This window comes from Anolis carolinensis, chromosome 1, assembly GCF_035594765.1.
Source record: "Anolis carolinensis isolate JA03-04 chromosome 1, rAnoCar3.1.pri, whole genome shotgun sequence".
Taxonomy (NCBI): domain Eukaryota; kingdom Metazoa; phylum Chordata; class Lepidosauria; order Squamata; family Dactyloidae; genus Anolis; species Anolis carolinensis.
The window spans coordinates 279705842-279725083 of NC_085841.1; the positions used below are offsets into that span (position 1 = coordinate 279705842).

The 19242-nt window shown below is 38.7% G+C and overlaps 1 protein-coding gene across 6 annotated transcripts in view; it reads right to left on the reverse strand.

Moving 5' to 3' along the window:
• Positions 1–9669: 9669 nt before the first annotated feature.
• The window catches only part of hipk3 (homeodomain interacting protein kinase 3), an 81103-nt gene continuing 71530 nt past the window's right edge, over positions 9670–19242 (reverse strand). For all 6 annotated transcript variants that reach the window (XM_008106703.3, XM_062967757.1, XM_008106709.3 and 3 more), the window contains 4 exons: positions 18454–18594; positions 16098–16333; positions 15569–15696; positions 9670–13974 (listed from right to left, as the gene is read on the reverse strand). In XM_008106703.3, the coding sequence (XP_008104910.2) occupies positions 13501–13974; positions 15569–15696; positions 16098–16333; positions 18454–18594 (979 nt within the window). In that variant the 3' untranslated portion in view covers positions 9670–13500. The remainder of the gene's footprint in view (positions 13975–15568; positions 15697–16097; positions 16334–18453; positions 18595–19242) is intronic.

Sequence of the window (19242 nt, forward strand, 5' to 3'; positions counted from 1 at the left end):
TATAAATGGGACCCATGTTGTGAATGATAATGATATAATTCCAAACTCCTCTTGTAAGACAATTACCTTCAAAGGGTTCTGGCTCAGGAGGGAAATCAGGCAGAAAACCCAGTGTCGTGAGAGATGCAAAAAGCAAAGTTTATTTTCACCACAGCTGTGAGAAGGCGACAGCCGTACATACCCCAGAGGGCTGTGCTATGCAAATGGCTGTCACAAAAGCATGTCACAGCAAACAAAGAATTTATATCCTTTGCTTATCTAAAATTGACCAAAAATTGGCTGAGGGTCTTCCTCACCTTCCACACCCATTTGGCATAAATGATACCTGTGACTTCACTTGTTGATTTCAAGCTAACTTTTGGTCTTGGAACTTTCTGGAGAAAGGCACCGGCTCACAGGAAGGGAGGGGCATATGCAGAGGCAATGCTACATAGGCAAAAGTTTACTATTTTCTGGCTTATGGTCCCTTCAGTCTGACATTAAATAAAGAAGGAGAAATCTTAAGATTAACTTGTGAAACTTCTGGAGTCAGCGTGGATAAGGAAAACTAAGATAGCTGACAACCACCATCACTTCTTACCATCCTAATCATGGTAATTTCCCTGCCACAATCATCATTATAAAGGACATTTCCCAGGGAAGTGATTGCATTAATTTTGCATGAATCCATCTCTCTCGCGCACCTATAGAATTGGGATTTCTTGTGCATAGCAGTGTTCAGAAGTTGAAGATAGGATACCTTTAGGGAATCTCAGGATCCAATTTAGTTTACAATTATTGTTGGGACTTTTAAGGGCAAGGTGGAGCCAAACAACTCCTGGCTGGAAGTGTGCAAAATGGAATAAATGCTTTTATCTAATTTCTGATTGGATATAACAACAGATAGCATTGTTCTGATTAGGAACATCTCACTGTACCATACACCAAAGTTTCTAAATCAGGAACTCTAAGGTTCTGTGAGAGATCGTGCTCTTAACAAACAAACATTTTTTTACATTAGATATATTAAATATTTATGTAATGGTTCTCTGAAACCTAAAAAGTAGTTCATGAATTACTCCAGTGTAAAAAGCTATAGAAAACCTGTCATACCGTATTCTAGTTGGAGTAAGGTGCATGTATGCCTTCATGTCACCTGTTGACTTAGGAGCCCCCGGTGACAGAATGTGTTAAACCCTTGTACTGGCAGGACTGATGACTTAAAAGTTGGGTTGCTGACCTGAAGGTTGCCGATTCGAATCCAACCTGGTTAGAGCGCAGATGAGCTCTCTCTATCAGCTCCAACTCCATGCAGGGACATGAGAGAAGCCTCCCACAAGGATGGTAAAAACATCAAAACATCTGGGCATCCCCTGGGCAATGTCCTTGCAGAATACCAATTCTCTCACATCAAAAGCTACTTGCAGTTTCTCAAGTTGCTCCTGACACACACACAAAAAAACTCTAGACTTATGATGATCCCATTAATCTCACAAGGTTTTCCTGGACAAAGACTAATCAGAAATGGTTCCACACCTTTCTTCCTCTGAAATATAGGTACAACACCTGGTCTTTACTGGATAGTAGTCTCCCATCCAAGTAGTAACCATGGCTGGCCCTGCTTAGCTTCCAAGATCAGATGAGATTTCATACTTAAAGGGTTTTTAGTCTCCTCAGAATTAATGTGGTGCAGTGGTTTAAGTGCTGGACTATTGTTCTGGAGAATAGTTTTGAATCCTTAGCCATGGAAATCCAACTTGGACAATTCACTTATTCTTAACTTCAGAAAACCTCATTATAAGTTTACCTAGGGTCACAAGAATTCAGAATCTACCTGAAGGCACACAATACAAAAGTCTCATTGGGACAAGGAGCAATATGCAAAGTTGCTTGATGCCACTACCGTGTTTCCCCGAAAATAAGACAGTGTCTTATATTAATTTTTGCTCCCAAAGATGCGCTAGGTCTTATTTTCAGATGATGTCTTATTTTTCCATGAAGAAGAATTCACATTTATTGTTGAACAAAAAAATGAACATTTATTATATACTGTACAGTAGTTGTCATCACAAACCAGCATAACCAAACAAACTGTGAATCTTATCAAAAATTTCTTGTTACTACCATTATTTCCATGTACAACAATCTATGGTATGTACATTTACCGATCCTGCAAGCTCTGGTGTTCTGTTTGGCGGGCATGCTTCCAAACAAAAACTTTGCTAGGTCTTACTTTTGGGGGAGGCCTTATATTTAGCAATTCAGCAAAACCCCTCTACTAGGTCTTATTTTCTGGGTTTGTCTTATTTTCGGGAAAACAGGGTAGAAAGATGTCGTCCTGCCTCCCAGGGAAGGTCAGTCTGGGGTCACATAGGAACTGTAGAAAAAACAGCTTTCTTCATTCTTCCCTGTCCAAAAGACACATGTACATGCATGGAATTTGCCAACAAAATGATGCAGCTCCAAAAAGAACCACCTGGACCCTTTCTAGAGCTGCACCCTTCATTAAAAAAACGGGAGGACAAAAAGTAGAGAATATCCCTGTAGGATCGGTGATTTGGGTTTAAAGGAAGGTGTGTACCAATCACACCTTGTTTTAGGTTAAACTGAATTTTAAAATAAAGTAAGTTTTCATGGAATGTATTAGGTGTCCGTTAGCAAAGGTCCGAAGAAGAGGTGAGCTATGGTGCCCCTTGAACTCTCCACAGCTTCCTATCCTTAATCTAGTGCCCAGATTTGCCTCCCCTACCCTCTCCCTTCATCAACTCTTTTCGTGTAGCCTTTCAAACTGTACATCTAAGGGCAGGGACTTTCTTAACATTAATCTTAACATTAATTTGGGGATTTTTTTTTTGGCTAAAGAGAGAAGCTGCTAAAATTAATCTCTGGCAAAACAAAACAGTACTGTAGAGATTCTACAATTTTTAATCAAGCCAAAATGAGCTGATGCGCAAGAACAGTCTGGTCACTATCTGCATACAGTGTGCCCCATTATTATCTATAATGTTCTGCGTTTCCTCAAAACTGTCCTTAACACCATTTATTTTGCTTGTTTCCTCAGGGAAATAACACTGTATTTGTTGCATAAATAAAAGAGGAAAGTGTACAATCTGTTCCTCTCCTTGGGAGGCCTGTCTTCAAATGGCAAAGGATTATATCTTCCACTGTCCTTTGTGCACTGGCCATGTTGATTGGCTGGTGGGAACTGGAGGATACCAGGTTGGAAATGGCTAGTTTATATGGTAGAAGGAAAAAAATTGGAATAGCCAAAGAGTCTATTTTGTCCATGGTTCTCACATGACAAAATTCTTACTATCTTCTTCTTATTTTTTCTTCTGGCACAGCACATAATAAATCCCAACATTTGAGAGATTGGAAATACTTTTTGGAAGCAGCAGGATGCTTTCTAAAAAGTCTTAGAGAAGGAAGGGAAGAGCAACAAACAAGAAATGCAAATGACAAAATTGTAAAGAAGGAGATAAAAACTCTATTGTCTATTCACAAGTTTTACACATTCATAAAATAATTTGAAGAATTAAGATAATAGTGGTACTTTTCAAAACAATTCATCATATAGATGTTAATCATATAGATACTGCAACCTGCCTCAAGCCATGAGGAGAGGCGGATAAGAAACAAAACAATTATTATTATTATTATTATTATTATTATTATTATTATTATTATTATTCATTTGGCTGACATTCTGCTTGTGAAATTATTGTAAACTAGAACATATTTTAGGACTCACAAGTAGTCTTTACATTATATCCCCCCATTCTACATTTCTGGCGGCAACAACAACAGCAGCAATAATAACAATGTATTTGTCAGCTACCTCTCTAAACAGCTCAAGGCAAGGTACAACAGGATCAAAACATCTGAAAATAAAATACATACAATAAAACACATGGATAAAAACACATAATTATCAAAACATACACTAAGCACAGGGTGCAAAATCAACATATAGCCCTAATAGATTGTAAATTCAAAACTAATGATTCAGAGTTGACTGGGTAGGTCTGCCGGAAGAGATAGGTATTTAATTCTGTTTTAAATTCCGACAGTTCGTTTAGCTGTCAGATCTCTTCTGGCAGGTCATTGCAAAGTCTTGGGGCGACTGATGAAAAGGTCCTCTGGGTGACAGTCACCAGTCAGGTTCTGGCTGACTAGAGTAAATGCCCCCTAGAGAACCTCAATGTCCAGGGCGGATTGTACAGGGGAAAGCAATTTTGTAGGTAACATAAACCCAAACCATGTGGGGTTTTAAAGGTCAAAACCAACACTTTGTACTTTGGCCAGAAACTAATTGGCAACCAGTGGTGCGACTTTAATATGTGTGCAATACGCTCACTCTTAGATGTTCCTGTAACCAGTCAGGCTGCTGGGTTTTGAACTAATTGAAGTTTCTGAACTTGGAACAGAGATAACCCAATGTACAATATAATAAGCCTATACGAAATAAAAATCCAACCTGAGTTGGGACAATTGACACTGCCAATTTACATAAGCTCCTCCCTTTTCTTGCCACAGGTTTATGTCTACCGTAGCAATATCTACATCCACTGTTAGGACAGAGCCCTCTGGTGGTATTCAGAGGGTATTCCAGTCTATTATTTGAAATATTGAACGTTGAATTAGTTATTTTTTAAGGGATTTCAGATTATGATTTAGTGTGAAAATCTGAATTGGGTGGTCAGAATATGTGCTTTGCTGATAAGCATGCCTGGATCCAAAAGCTATATGGGTTTACTGCTGGTGTCGCTTTCGGAAAGATTCCAAACACAGTTCTAATTTATAGGAATGTACATGCTAGGGCCATGTTCCTTAATTTGCTTCCATTGCTGGGAGCATCGCCCTTGCCCTTGTGGCAGGTAAGATTTAACAAGTGTGTATAAGTCTAGTGGGTATTAAAATGTCTCTGTATGTCAGGGGAGAAATGCCTTCTCTCTTGAAGGAAGCTGTAGTGTACTGAAGAGGACCTTCCTGAATTTAGGAATGTGAGAACTACCATTCTATCGCTAATATCTTCTTTGGAGGCAAGATGCTTGAGCGATTGGGCAGTTTTGAAAATTATCAGGAAAAACAAGTTATCTAGAGCGATTTAAGTCTGGTCTCTGGGACCACAAGTCTTGGTTGCTCTGATTTGGACTTGGTTGCCCTAGCTTCCCATGTGGGGGCTTCAGAGAAGCCTCCCACAGGATGGTAACACATCCAGGCATCCCCTGGGCAACGTCTCTGTAGATGGTTAATTCTCTCGCACCAGAAGCGGCTTGCAGTATATTCTCAATTTGCTTCTGACACGATAAAAAACCCCAGCTTTTAGTATCATCAATCCAAGTATCTTATTAGACTGCCTCTGTCAGATGGGAATAGGTTGTTAAGATGACCTTTCCTAGTCTTGGGGGACTCCTGCTACAGTAACTATTATGGTATTGAAACGTTGTAGGAATTACCTGTTGAAGTGGGAATGATTGTATATAGAGTTGTTTAAATGTAATTGAGTTATAGTGTTGCAATGTGAACTGGAGATTGCATCAGACAGCAGAGGTGATTATAAATAGCTCCCTGTGTTATCTGTTCTTCCCTCTGCCCTCTGCTCTCTGCTCTCTGTCTGTATATATCGTTTTGAGAGTTTTCCGTTTGTTAGTAAACTTTTATAGATAGTCAAACAGGCTTCAGCCTCTTTATTGGTGCCAGTGATTCTTCGTTGATCTTCCGCTGCATGTGTGTTTATCCAAACCGCGTGCTCTGACATTACCATAGAAGAAATTGAAGTCACATCACAAGGTGCTAAATTGATTGATGTTTTATTAGTTTTTTAAAAAACAGAGCCCAGTGTCTTTCAACTTGTATATAACCTCAGCAGCCTTCTTCAGGGATGATATAAATTAATAAATCAAGACAATGCATAAATATGTAGTTAAAAGTGCATACGAATACACCGTATGACATAACATTTGGACACTGCCTATAATCTATACCTAGGCAAACTATCACAGCAGGACTGTTTCAAGATATTGTTTTTCCGATAAATGACTCACTTAAGGAGTTTTGTTTGTATGTTATGCATTTCTTGAGAGGTCTGGTTGTCTTTCCCAAATAAATCATTAGGCACTTGTATTCGATGGTGTAGATAAAACTATACAAGCCAGCATGAGCTTTAAAATCTGCAGCGGGATGTGTCTCGGTCCCATCATCTTCACAGGCATAATTGGTGCAGACATGGGAAAGACTTCTCCATGTTAGCTCTCAAGCTGTAGAACAACCTTATGGGAAGTCCATCTGGCCACCTTCCTGTTTTTCTCACCAGGTGAAGTCATTTTCATCCAGACATGCCTTTGTTTTAAGTTATACAGCAATAGTGTGAAGTGTTAAGCTATATTTTGTATTTTAAAATATTTTATTAGTAATTATCTTTAAAATGCATTTTACATGTTTGAACCAGTTTTAATAATATTGGATGGAATTCTGTTAGTTCCAACTAGATTAGTCCCCATTGGATTCGTGGCTAGAGTGTGCCAACAGAAAGGTAAATTCATTGATACAATATTTCTACTTTAGTCTGGATTAACAACAGAATTCAGGCCATTGTTATTGACTTCTTTTGTAACTTTTGTAAAATAAATTTTTATTTTATTTTATATTCTTTTAAGATACCTTGAATCCCAGAAAAGTGGCATATAATATCCAATCGTTAAATAATAAATCATAATGAAAATTAAGTGTGAAGTGTTGGTCAATATGCTTTATTGTATTGGAAGTGTACCTGAGGTAGACCATTTAGCAGGCATGGGCAAACTAAGGCCCGGGGTCCAAATTCAGGCCCCTGGACGCTGTCCTCTCAGCCTAAGGACATGGTGGCCAACCACATCCTAATGCAAAAAGGAATGAGGAGGAAGGTACACAGCAGTTGACAACCCTCTGGAGCACTCTCAGCCACCGTAAGGACGTATGCAAGCAGCCCCATCCTTATGCCGAGAGGAAGGCCTGAGGAAGGCACACAGCAGCTGAGGCGTTCTCGGCCGTCACCTGTCCTGACCTTCTACCTGCATAATGCCAACAAAATAGCCTGAAAATCGGGGGGGGGGGAGAGAGAGAGAGATCAAGGAGGAAGATTGGGGCAGTTGCCACATATCTCATTTTTCTTCTGGCATAAGGATGGAGTGAGCAGCCTCATCCTTATGACATGAGGACAACCGGAGGGTGACCCAGGCCCTGCCCTGCCCCCTCCCAGCCCCACCCTCACAGGCTCTCTCCCTCCTGGGCCCGTCCTACCTAGCGTGTGCCTGGTCGCCTCCCTCCCGACCCAGCCCGGCCCTCTCAGTTGGGCCCACAATGAGGCCCCAAGGCAAAAAAGTTTGCCCATGCCTGCCATAGAGCCACAGGGATGTACTGTAAATCTGATTACAGTAGAGTCTCGCTTATCCAACGTAAACGGGCCGGCAGAATGTTGGATAAGCGAATATGTTGGATAATAAGGAGAGATTAAGGAAAAGCCTATTAAACATCAAACTTTACAAATTAAGCACCAAACAAATTTGATACAACAAATTTGACAGAAAAAGTAGTTCAGTACGCAGTAATGCTATGTAGTAATTACTGTATTTACGAATTTAGCACCAAAATATCACGATATATTGAAAACATTGACTACAAAAATGCATTGGATAATCCAGAATGTTGGATAAGCGAGTGTTGGATAAGTGAGACTCTACTGTATATCCATCAAGTGTGTTTTTAGATGTTTCCATTCTTTGAAACTGCTCTACACCAAAATTTCCTCAATGTTTCTAGTTCTTAAAGGAAATCCCAAACCACAAACCAATGTGTTTTTAATAAAACCCTGCAAACATTATGAATATGATTGAAGATAATGTCAGTTGTGATGTTTGGACTGCAGTGTTTCTTTTTTTTAGAAGTTCAGAACATGGTAATGGAGATATCATGTGCAGACCCCAAAACACAACTCCCTGTGGATACCCTCGGTCCCAGAGTTGTTTTGTCAATACACTGGTTTCGTTTATACTGCCAATAAAAGTTTTTTTCTCAAATTTGAAATAATTCTTGGTTTAAGTTGTTTCAGCTAGAGAAATACCCTCGTACAACCCATGTTGCTTCTGTTCTGGTTCAGGTCCCCATTTTGCCCTCTGGCAAATTTTGAAACTAAGGGGAGTAGTGCATTAGGTGTGCATTAGATGAGAAGGGTGGGATTCCCACCAGGTTTCTCATTATGACTGAGTCTTCACACAAGTGCAAGAGAGCATTTGTGTGAGGCACAGAAATTACAAAGAAACACTTATTTTATCCCCTCAAAACATCTTGAATTGGAAAGCAACTGCAGATGTCTGGCAGTAAAAATCTCAATGTGAATACACTTTTCTCATTATGTTCACATTTCAAATCCATTTGAACAAATGCTCATGCCAGTCAGTGTTACAGCATTGCTGGTCACTCCACAGAACCAACATAAAAATGGAAGGGTCCTGGAAGCATGTCCCTTGCTACTGTTTTAATACCCTGCCACCTTCAATTGTGCACCCTTCAGATTTCAAATCATAGCTCTCATCCTCTCCAACAGTTGGTCATGCTAGCAAAGTTTACTGAGAATTGTAGAACATGTACCTGTTTGGGGAAATCAGATTTAACCCACCCTGCCATCTAGTGACATAAAGCAATAAAAAGGCCTTGGTCAACTCACAGCAATACAGTAATTCAGTTAGCCCTCCATATTTATGAGTTTAATGTTTGCAGATTTGGTTAATATCTTCTATATAAGATTCTCTAAATCCTCCAGTTTGCCTGGAGGACCTAGAAATTCCTAGAGAAAACCCTTATCTACGAATCTCTAGGTCTTCTGACATGATTCTATGATCAACATCTGGCATACCTTCGTATTCTTAAATAAGTGGTAGCTCAGGTAAAAAAAGGGTTAGTCACATTTCCTCCACGTTCAAGGGGGTATTGCATTCAGATACTGCATTTTTTAAAAGATGAGTGCCGTGCATCTTTGCAGATCCTAGACACTTCACATTCCCTGATTTTGAAAGAGCAAAAAAAATGTGGCTGCATGGAAAGCAAATTGTAAACAAGTTTATGAATCATGGGGCTTTAAATTCTGATTTCTCGACCTTTTCAAACTTAAGCCAACCTATGGTAGCCTGATCTTATTTTAGGTTTTTTGTTGTCTTAATAATGGATTTTAACATAATGATCCTATGCACAGGAACTGCAAGCGTAGGCAGCCTTCTCTCCCGGAGTGTCAACATTTTATAGTTTTTGCTCTTCTCAGGTATACCTTTGCACTCTTTCTCCCTGAATGAATACTATTCATCCTTAAGACAAATGGTGTTCACATTACTTTGGAATTTTTCCCTATCACACAATGAGATCCTGACAGAAGTTAACAGAATAGTTATAACATTTTCAGTGAAGTACTTGTGCTCAGAGAGCTACATTTCTACAGACTATCTAAAGAATAGAGACTCCAGAGCCTCTGGAGCATTACACTGTTATAAATGCCAAATTATTCATGCTGGAATCACACCATGTAATGATTAAGGCTGGTGGCCTAAATCCTCCTCACTAAACCTTTAAACGCAACACATATGTGTTAGAATTCAGTGGTAACAGTTTAGATGTTTAGCCTTCATTGATTATAATAAAAATGAAGCTCAACAAATTCAATTTGCTGCAATATATATTTTAATTCAAAGTGAATCTTGACAGTAATACACCATAAATTCTTATTTTGACACTCACCAAAATAGTCACCTGGAAAACCCGCTTTTTGTGACAAAGTACAGAAGGCTTGGTCACATTTAAATCACTGAGAACTAGAGAGAAATACTATCGCAAACTGTAGGAAACATTACATCCATAAAAATTTTCCCAGTCCTCTTATTGTAATATTGCACAGTGCAATTGCTACATGGCAAACTAGTGTAGCACAGAAATCAAGAACAAAAAAGCCACAAGTCTACAAATAATTGTTAAACTGTAACAGTTCAAACTTAATAACCAAATCTCTATCATTAGTACTAAACAAATCTTTCTATAGCTTGCAGTGTGATTTTCGCTCTTACATAACACAAACCAAGTTAAAATTAGCAGTAAATACAGAATATTTAAAAATTAAAAACAAAACAATTAGTTAATACAGTAGTATAATTGATCAATAACACACCCTGAATTAAAGTTAAAAACTGAATACAAGGAATATAAAAACTGATCTCCAAATTAAAAACAATATGCAATTTTGATATCGTGCAGTGTTTTATTTAAAAGGCATTAGAACAATGAGATATACAGATGTATTTGTCTGGTATTATTTTGAGTACAGATTTTGACCTTTGCCTAGCCTCGTTCTCTGCAGACAGACCCTTGGTCCTCCAAAGCCACAGCCACCAAACCAAGGTATTTCACCAAGCAAAGGTTTCAAAGTGAAATTGTTGACTATAGCCTCAGAGACAGCAAAAGATCTAGACTTTCACTTCAACTCTCATTACAGAATCAGCTGCACAGTAGCATATTATGCTCAGTCTTGGTTGTGCCAGATCTCATAGAAAAAAACTACTTACTGTTTTACAATATGTTAGGTGTCACAGGTTTTATTTGGAGTATACAGATAAGAGGTCTCATGTTTAACCTGGCACTATGTGCCAGAATACATTAGCTTTATTTCCTAAACACAGTTTAATAACACAGTAAATATTTTAGAGAAAGAAAGGTCCAAGTAATAAGAGAATCTTTGTTTTGTTTTGTTAATCTTATAGAAAAGTAATATAACTTCTGATGTGTTCCTAGTTCCTAGTGAGTCCAATGCCAGCAATGGAGGCAGCACCAAGAAATTTCATTCTCAACACCAAAAAGTTATCAAAAAACAGGGATCTGCTGAAATCACAAATGTCAAGAAGCATGACAAATCTACTTGATTAGTTCAAATTCTTCTAAATTTCAGAATATGCTGAAACAATTTAACCAGGTTACTCTAGTTTCTAAAAGATACATGCACACATTTGTACTTATACAAAACGCATAAAATAATTTATGAGAAATAACTGAAGCTGCAGTCAAGAGCATTCTATTATGCCCAAGGCTGTTATGTGCATTCAGTAGTATTTTCTACTCTTCTCATTTGAATAGAAACTCTCCCATGCCATAACACGAACTAGTCTTGAGCTTTCTAAGCTTAAGTGATTTGCTGTATATGACGGGGGATGAAAGAAAGAAAGAAAGAAAGAAAGAAAGAAAGAAAGAAAGAAAGAAAGAAAGAAAGAAAGAAAGAAAGAAAGAAAGAAAGATCCTGCTAGCCATGAAGAGCTCTGGCTCTCTGACTGTAACCCAAGAGCTGTTGGAAAGGGTTTATTTCCATGTTCTACCTTAAAATGATTTGGGGTTTATACACTAATACTGTTGTAATGAAGTTCTTATAAGTAAATCAAATGTAGGCACGTTTATTTCACTCAGACATTCATTAAATAAAACACTGCTTGTGTTAATGGAGCAAAGAAAAATTCAATCAGCTATTAGCCTGATGGGGCTACAACCCTTTGCACACCATCCATAGAAGTAAGCCCCACTGATCATAGTGGAGTTTACTTTGAAGGAAGGATGTTTAGGATTGTGCTTGAAAGAAACCCTTTGCACTCCTATTCCAGTCTATGTTGCAAAAACTGTATTCCAGAAACATTTAAAAAGAGTTTAGTAGTTTTAAGTGTCTGCACAATGTTGCTACGAATACATAAAAATTAAATTACAAGGATACACCCACATTATATGCAATGATAGGTAATGGAGATAAAATACTGATGCAAAGAACACACCCCAAATTAACATATGTAATTATCTTTCATCATTTACAGTATAGTAGTTACAACACTCCAAACATAAAAGCAAACAAAACAAAAATCAACCCCTCTATTTCCATTTCATGTAATTAGACTTGTACAGAAATTAGAAGGCTAAGAACTAGTTAAACCACTTAATTTCACAGCTATCTGAAGTGGCAATCATTATATAGCAGCTTATCTATGATACATTCAAGATAAATGATACAATTTATTATTTGCCTCATAAGCTAGATCACAGCCTCACTTTAATACCTTCCTTTAAATCCATCCTAGCACTACAGTATACTTGAGGTCTATGAAAAAAGTAGCTACCTTTTATAGGAAATGGATGATTAAGTCTTTGGTGCTGCAAAAGCAATTTCATTTGAACAAGAACAGAAACACAGAAAAGATGTACTTGCTACAGAAAAAATGCATGTAATTTGTTGTCCCTGACGGAATGTATTAAATAAGGGGGAAAAAATCTCCAAAAGGCTAGAACAAATACTACAATGTAAAAACGCTAAAATCTCTCCCATGCATAAATGAAAAATTGCACACAAAGTACTCACATCTTTTCAAGCATCAATAGTAAATATTCCACTAATATTTATTAAATACTGCATGGTTTGCTCAAGCTAAGATGAAACCACAGCATGAATCAATGAGCATTTTGCTTTTATTTTCTTTCATAATCTAGCCAAGTCATGCCTACTGCACCTCTAAACAGGTTATTTAATTCAGTTGGACATAAACACTTTGAAAATAAACTACCTAGATTGTATTGCAGTTCCACTGAATAGTATAAAATATTGGGTTTTTTTATTCAACGGCTACTGAATCAACTTTTCCTAAGTACTACAAAATGGTCTTCTCAAAGCTGATCATTCTGGGGGGAAATATCAGATAGCAGAATTCAGCTACAGCAAAACATGCTGCCCTCTAGATAAATCACACTCAATACTAAACTCATACCACACAAAACTAAAAAAGAAAAGAAAAATATAAGTGAGCACGCAATACTCTACCAAATAATCAGCAAATCTGAATGTTAAGTGCTGCAGTCCTCAACATTTATAATATAGTAACATTAACAACTTCAAATATTTAAGGCACTATGTGTGGGAACTGTTTACAATGCAGCTGAGATTATTAGGACACCAACATTTAAGAGCAAAATTCTAGGCAACTTTTATTTTTGCCCATGCAAAGGACACATGCAATGTGAAAAAACAGCGCAATCTTTTTAGATAAGTGACTCGACACTGAACATCAAGATACATAATACAAACAAGTTACTCATACATGATACTGATGACACATGTGCATCTGTTGCTCTAAATCTGTATACTCAATGGCTTCCCAAATGTAGACGTGTCTCGCACTAGTTAGAAGGCAATTTTATAAAAAATAGTAGGAGCAAAACTGGATTTCTGCTCCCATAAGTCACCTGTCTGGAGTTACTCTATAAGAAGATAACATGACTAAAGACAAATTTATACCAAATGTGCAAAAACACATTAAAAGTGAGTTAAAGCTCAAGGTTGTTTAAATTGCACCCAAGTCTAACATGATTAAAAAAAATAATTTTCTTGTGCCATGGCTAATGTTTATTAAATACCATGTTCTCCTCTCAAACCAAATGTATGCATCACTGAGTTTTATCAGCATGCTGTTAACATGAGTTTCACAGAAATGGATACTGGCTGAGTTTTGTTGGGCTCAGTGGAAATCCTGTATAAGCAGGGGATGCGATGTAAGAATGTGGTGGGAAAATAGGTTTGTAGTGAGTCTGATGAATGGTGGGGGAAGGCAGCAGTCGGGGGTTTATGCCCACCGGGACCTGGTGAACTAGGCCACCATGATGAGAGATACTATAAGTGGGATGCTGTAATATCGGTCTTGAGGTACATGGCGAGGCCAGAATGTGGGCAACGGGGGCAGCAGTACTCAAGGGCGCAGAGGATGGATAAGGTAGAAGAGCAGGCTGTCCTCCAAGATGAGTACTTCCAGCCAAATGTGCATGGACCGAGCTATGAGTGGGACTTCCATGTTGAATAGAGAATGCATGGCTGGCAACGTTCGCTGGGATATACGTCTGCTGCCTCCAGTGACCACAGTTTCCATTCCACTCCTGAGTCCCACCTCCAAAGTGTTGAACCTGTACCAAGAGAAAACACAATTACAGATTCCTACATACAGGCAGTCTCTCCACCAATGCTGCTTGAAACATCTTGGGGAAGCGGTTTCTTCCTGCCATGTACTGGGTCTCCCCTCCACATCAAAACACAAAAACTGCCCTATGGACCAAATCAACAAGTTCTGGCTCCAAACATGGTCGACCAGTTGGATGCTTCTGAGAAGATGGCATGTTACCCTTTTGATCTCCAACATCAGAGGCATACCATCTTGCTTTTAGCTAGCATAGCCAAAAGGCATTTCTAGACCAAATCACCTCAAGTCTATCTTATGAATGCCGAGGGCCTTCAAGTTGTTTTTGACTTATGATTGGGCCCTAAAGCAAAAGAGAATTTGTGTTAAAGCATTTTCCTGTCTATTATGAACCTACAGACAATCAATTTCATTGGCTGGCCCCAACTTCTAATACTGCTAAAAGAAGTATTAAGTGAGATATGTGGAGACTAAAAGTAATATGTATCTTCTTCTAGTCTCCCCACGTATCTCACTTATTCAAACAAAGGGGAAAAGAGAAGGGGAGTAAGTATCAAGAACTATGAGCAAAACCGTTCCTATTTCAAAACAAAATATCCACTCACTTTTCTTCTTGATAAAACCCAGCCTCTCCTCTCGCATGCCTACTGAATATACAGAAGCCATTTCTTTTTATCACTGTGGTGTTTTTGTGAATACGACAACAAGGAGGCTGCAATGTCCCACCCAAATGGATTTGTGCAGGTGCAACACTCTTGCACACAAGCTTGTTTTCTGCTGCTCCAGAGACTAAGATATGAAGCAACAATTCAAACTACAGGGAAAGAAATTCCACCTAAAAACTTCCTGACAGTAAGAGCTGTTCAACAGTGGAATACGCTGCCTCGGGTTGTGGTGCAGTTTCTTTCTTTGAATGTTTTTATACAGAGACTGGATGGTGTGCTTGTGTGTCCATGCATGGCAGGAGTTTGGACTGAATTGCCTTTGTGGTCTCTCCCAACACCATGATTCTGATTCCCACACAGTTCAATGAACAAAGTCTCAGACTGATGCATGGCCTGACCGGTAGATAATGCATTTCTGCGTAAGCTTCAAAGCTTTGCAAGCATTCGGAGCCTTAGGGCAGCCTCACAGAATACCACTGTACACATAATACCCTTGATGCTACCTGTTGACATCTTTTCTTGGACTATTTTCAAAACCTACAACAAGCTACAGTGGCAGGGCATTAGATATATAGGTTCAAAACTATTTAAACTTCTACATAAAAGGCTATGTTGGGAAGGCAAACAAGAAGCATTTATATCATGTAGTTGCTTGTTTCTCCAACATCAGAAGTTGTATGAACCTGCATAGAATTTCTAAAGGAAATCCCATCTAGTGCACTATAATGGTCCCTCCCTCAACAGATCTGAAGGTTTTTCTTTGGATTACAATCATTACTTGCAAAACTGATCACTAAGCCAGGTGAAATGGAAAGCTGAGTTGATTTGAATTCTGTGTGTACAGCAGGTTCAAAATACAATCCAAATCACACTTGAAGTATTAAATATATATTTACACAATGACATTTACATACATACCTGACTGAGGTTTGAGTGCTGCTGGTGGAATGCTGATGCCAACTTGCGTTGACGGTTACCGAAGCCAGAAGGATGGTTCATTTTTACACGGGTAGGTCGACGTTTTACAAGTGGTTGGCAGGTGTTAACTAAGAAAACAAACAAGCCAACAAACTATTGTTTTCTAAAGCACTGCTTCTGGTATTTTTGCTTTACCCAAAAGCCTTACTATAGAATTATTTTTTTTTTGGGGGGGGGGGGGGGGGGTTGGAGAGGAGAAGGAAAACCATACATCCCAATTCATCGTTAGTTTTAAAAGTTTGCACTACACAAAATTGTCTGGCACAGATGCTACTGATAAAGAGCTCTAGATAAAGACTGAATGAGTCATAGATATAACAGACTTCTTATCTCCATACCCACACAAAGCATCCTAAAGACTTGAAGGACCCTCCTCAACAACACGGTTGTGCTGAGGTGGAAGGACATCAGATAGAAAAGGAGCACAGGACACTCTCACAAATCATTGAACTCATCTTCTCGAAATTACCTGCGTTTGTTATCTGCGCATCTGCATTTAACCGATTCTGTATCCTCATTGGTGGCACAACCACAGTGCAGACTGCTGGTTTGGCTTCCAGGTTAGCTGAGGTTCTAGTTTCCGGGTTTTCAGCGGTGTCTTCTGCAAAACCATTTTCTAGGAATGGACTGTCATGACCTGAAGAGTCTGAACTCGGAGAGCCATCCACAGTATCACAGCCGCTTTCTTGTTCATCATCTGACATGCTACAGTAATAAAAAAACACTGCTATGAACTCTATGTTAGTTACAACACATCTAACAATACACACAAAAATGTTTAATCTTTTTGGGGGAGACAAGAGGCACTGTATGAACAAGTGACAGCGTATTGATATGAACATCGCCAAAATGAGTTTCAAATTGCCCAACAGATTTCCTCAAGAGATGCTAATCTCTCGCAAGACTTTATTCTCTGCAAGACCATTTTCAATGCCAAGCACAAGTTTAACTCTGTAATTTTAAGCAGCTTCAGATTTCTGTAACAGGAGTGAGCAGACCATTGAACTTGGCTATTAACTGCTAGCTAATTTCAGATGGGCTGAAGCAAAGCCATTAATGCAGCCAACAAGCTTCAACTAGAGAAGAAAAGCCTGTGGTTCTGCTGCCATAAGGTCCCCTTTGTGTGATCTCCCTCCCAGCAGTCAGCTCTTCACAGCCAGTTCATAGGCTTGATCAGCTACAGTCTCAGTTCAAAATAGCCCTTCTTCCTAGCAACTGTAATACTGCTCTCAACTAACTTAATCTATCCTAAATGATGTCATCGTGTAGCCAAAGGTGATTGGCTCCCTGGCTAAGTTATTGTTACTAGGGAGGGAATGGCCTTTTTTACCCACAAAAAAGTGACAACAACTTTGAAGCCAATCATGGCCAGTGGCTGGAGTCACACATATTTTTAACTCAACAACTTGTGATGGAGAAGATCTTATTCATGCAAAAGAATGTTAGCTAAAGAACATTTAGCTCAGTTCTCATAATCTGTTCCATCTTTTTAATTAGAGTAGCTGAGTTACCATGGCAATCGTTGTCAGGGTAGCAAGGTAATTTTACAGTGTTATCTTTAACTGATCACAAATCCAAAAATCACAACTGAAGAAAGGTGCACATTTTAGTTGTTTCTGACAGCTCTTCGAAGACTAGATTCACAGAGTTGGAAGGGATCCCAAGGATCAACTATCCCAAATCCCTGTGCCAGTGTAGGAAACCACAGCTAAAGAATCCTAACAGGCAGCCACCCAATTTCTGTTTAAAGATCTCCAACAAAAAAGAGTCCACCGCTTTCTCATGCTGGTTATTCCATTGGCACACAGGAACCTCCTAATGTTCAGGAAGAATTTCCTTTCTTGTAATTTAAATCTATAGGCAGAAAATACATTCATTCATTCTACCTCATGACAACAACTTATTTATTTAATGATGGCTATCATAACCTCCCTGAGAGGGAATATGATAGCCATTCCCCAAAAGCCTTGGTTGCCAGAATATCTACCATTTGGTTGCCCTCCTGGGACAGATGCCAGCTTGCTGTTATCCTTCTTAAAATGTGGTGACCAGAACTAGAGAAAGTACTCCAGGTACTTGTTTATATTGGTATTCAGGAACCACTGATATGATAAACTGCAGCCCTTAAAAGACTGGTTTTGACAATATACTTTAAGTACATCTATATTTATAATCGTAGATGATGTATGACCGACATATCCAAACAGTGGTGCTGTGCTTTCACAGTTGGCAAGACCTCAATATTTTGACGATTAAACCTGGCAGGCCATGCAAAGCTCTCTAAGGCTGTTCACTCAAGAGTCTGCCTGCCATAACTGAAACCACAAAAAGCCTAGTGTCAGAGAAATACAAAGCGATATAGAAAGTTCTGGTGAAACAGACATGGGAGATTCTCCATTTCAGAATAATTTCAGAAAACCACCTTTAAGAGGGATCTCATAGCACACGACTGCATAGGGGCCACATCTGCATGAGGTTGGATTTGATAGTCCATGTGGTCTCTTCCAACTCTATTATTCTATGATTCTACGAATAGGCAGCTGAAATTCATTACTTAAGCCAGGATACCCATAAGCAGCCCACTCCTTCATGCTTCGCTCCTCTCTTCATTCAAGAATACAAATGCTCAAATCCTCCACACCTGACAAGAAGGTAATTAAATGATAAACATTGCCTTTTTCTCTCTACTTGTAGGTTAGAAGTTGCTAATAAAGAGTTCCCATGTGTGCATATCACTCATGGCACATTAAACTAGGACTGCCAATTTTGTGTTACAAGCAAATTAGTGTACTGATTTAAAAATCAAATTCCTTTATGTTTATTACCTGTTAGGTCTCTTACAAGGAGATGGGCTGGACTGTCCAGAAGAGCTAGTACTCAAAGTGCTGTCAGGACTGCTTAGGGAACACACACGGTCAATATTTAGCGTACTCTGGCAGGCTTCACAATCTAGGTTACCTTCACATCTGGAAGAAAGAATAAGAGATATAGATATTTTTAAAGTTATGACCACCAATATTCATTCAATGTATTTTTACTAAACCTCAATAGTAAGCATTAACTATATTAATTTAACACTTAAGAATACATTAAGCTCTAACACAAAGGCATATTTACTAGGCTGTGCTGGATCTCTTCCTTGTTTAACTATATAGAAATATATTTCCACTAGTACCCCAAACACACAGCTAACATAGAATCCAACCACTTTACATAATTTTCAGTGGTCTAGACCAAAAGACACCTGTGAGTGGAAAGTCTCTCTCTGGCATACAAGCGAAAAACCCAAAATTGTGTGATTTTCCCATTCCAGCCACAAGTTGCAAGACCCCAACCCTCAAAAACAAATCTTCAAGGGGCACAGCGGACAGCACCAAGAACATTCTATTCAGTAAGTGGCATTCATCTTATGAAAATATTTGGACACAGTTTTTCAGTTTGTACTTGATTAATCAACACATAAGCAAATACATACCTACAAATGGTTCCGCTCACACTCCACTTCCTTTAACTATACATCAAGCTTATGCACATAACTGCCATAAATAATACAATGAAAACCCGACTCAACTAGTCAGTGGGATGAAAAAGAAAATAAAAACATTGAACTAAGG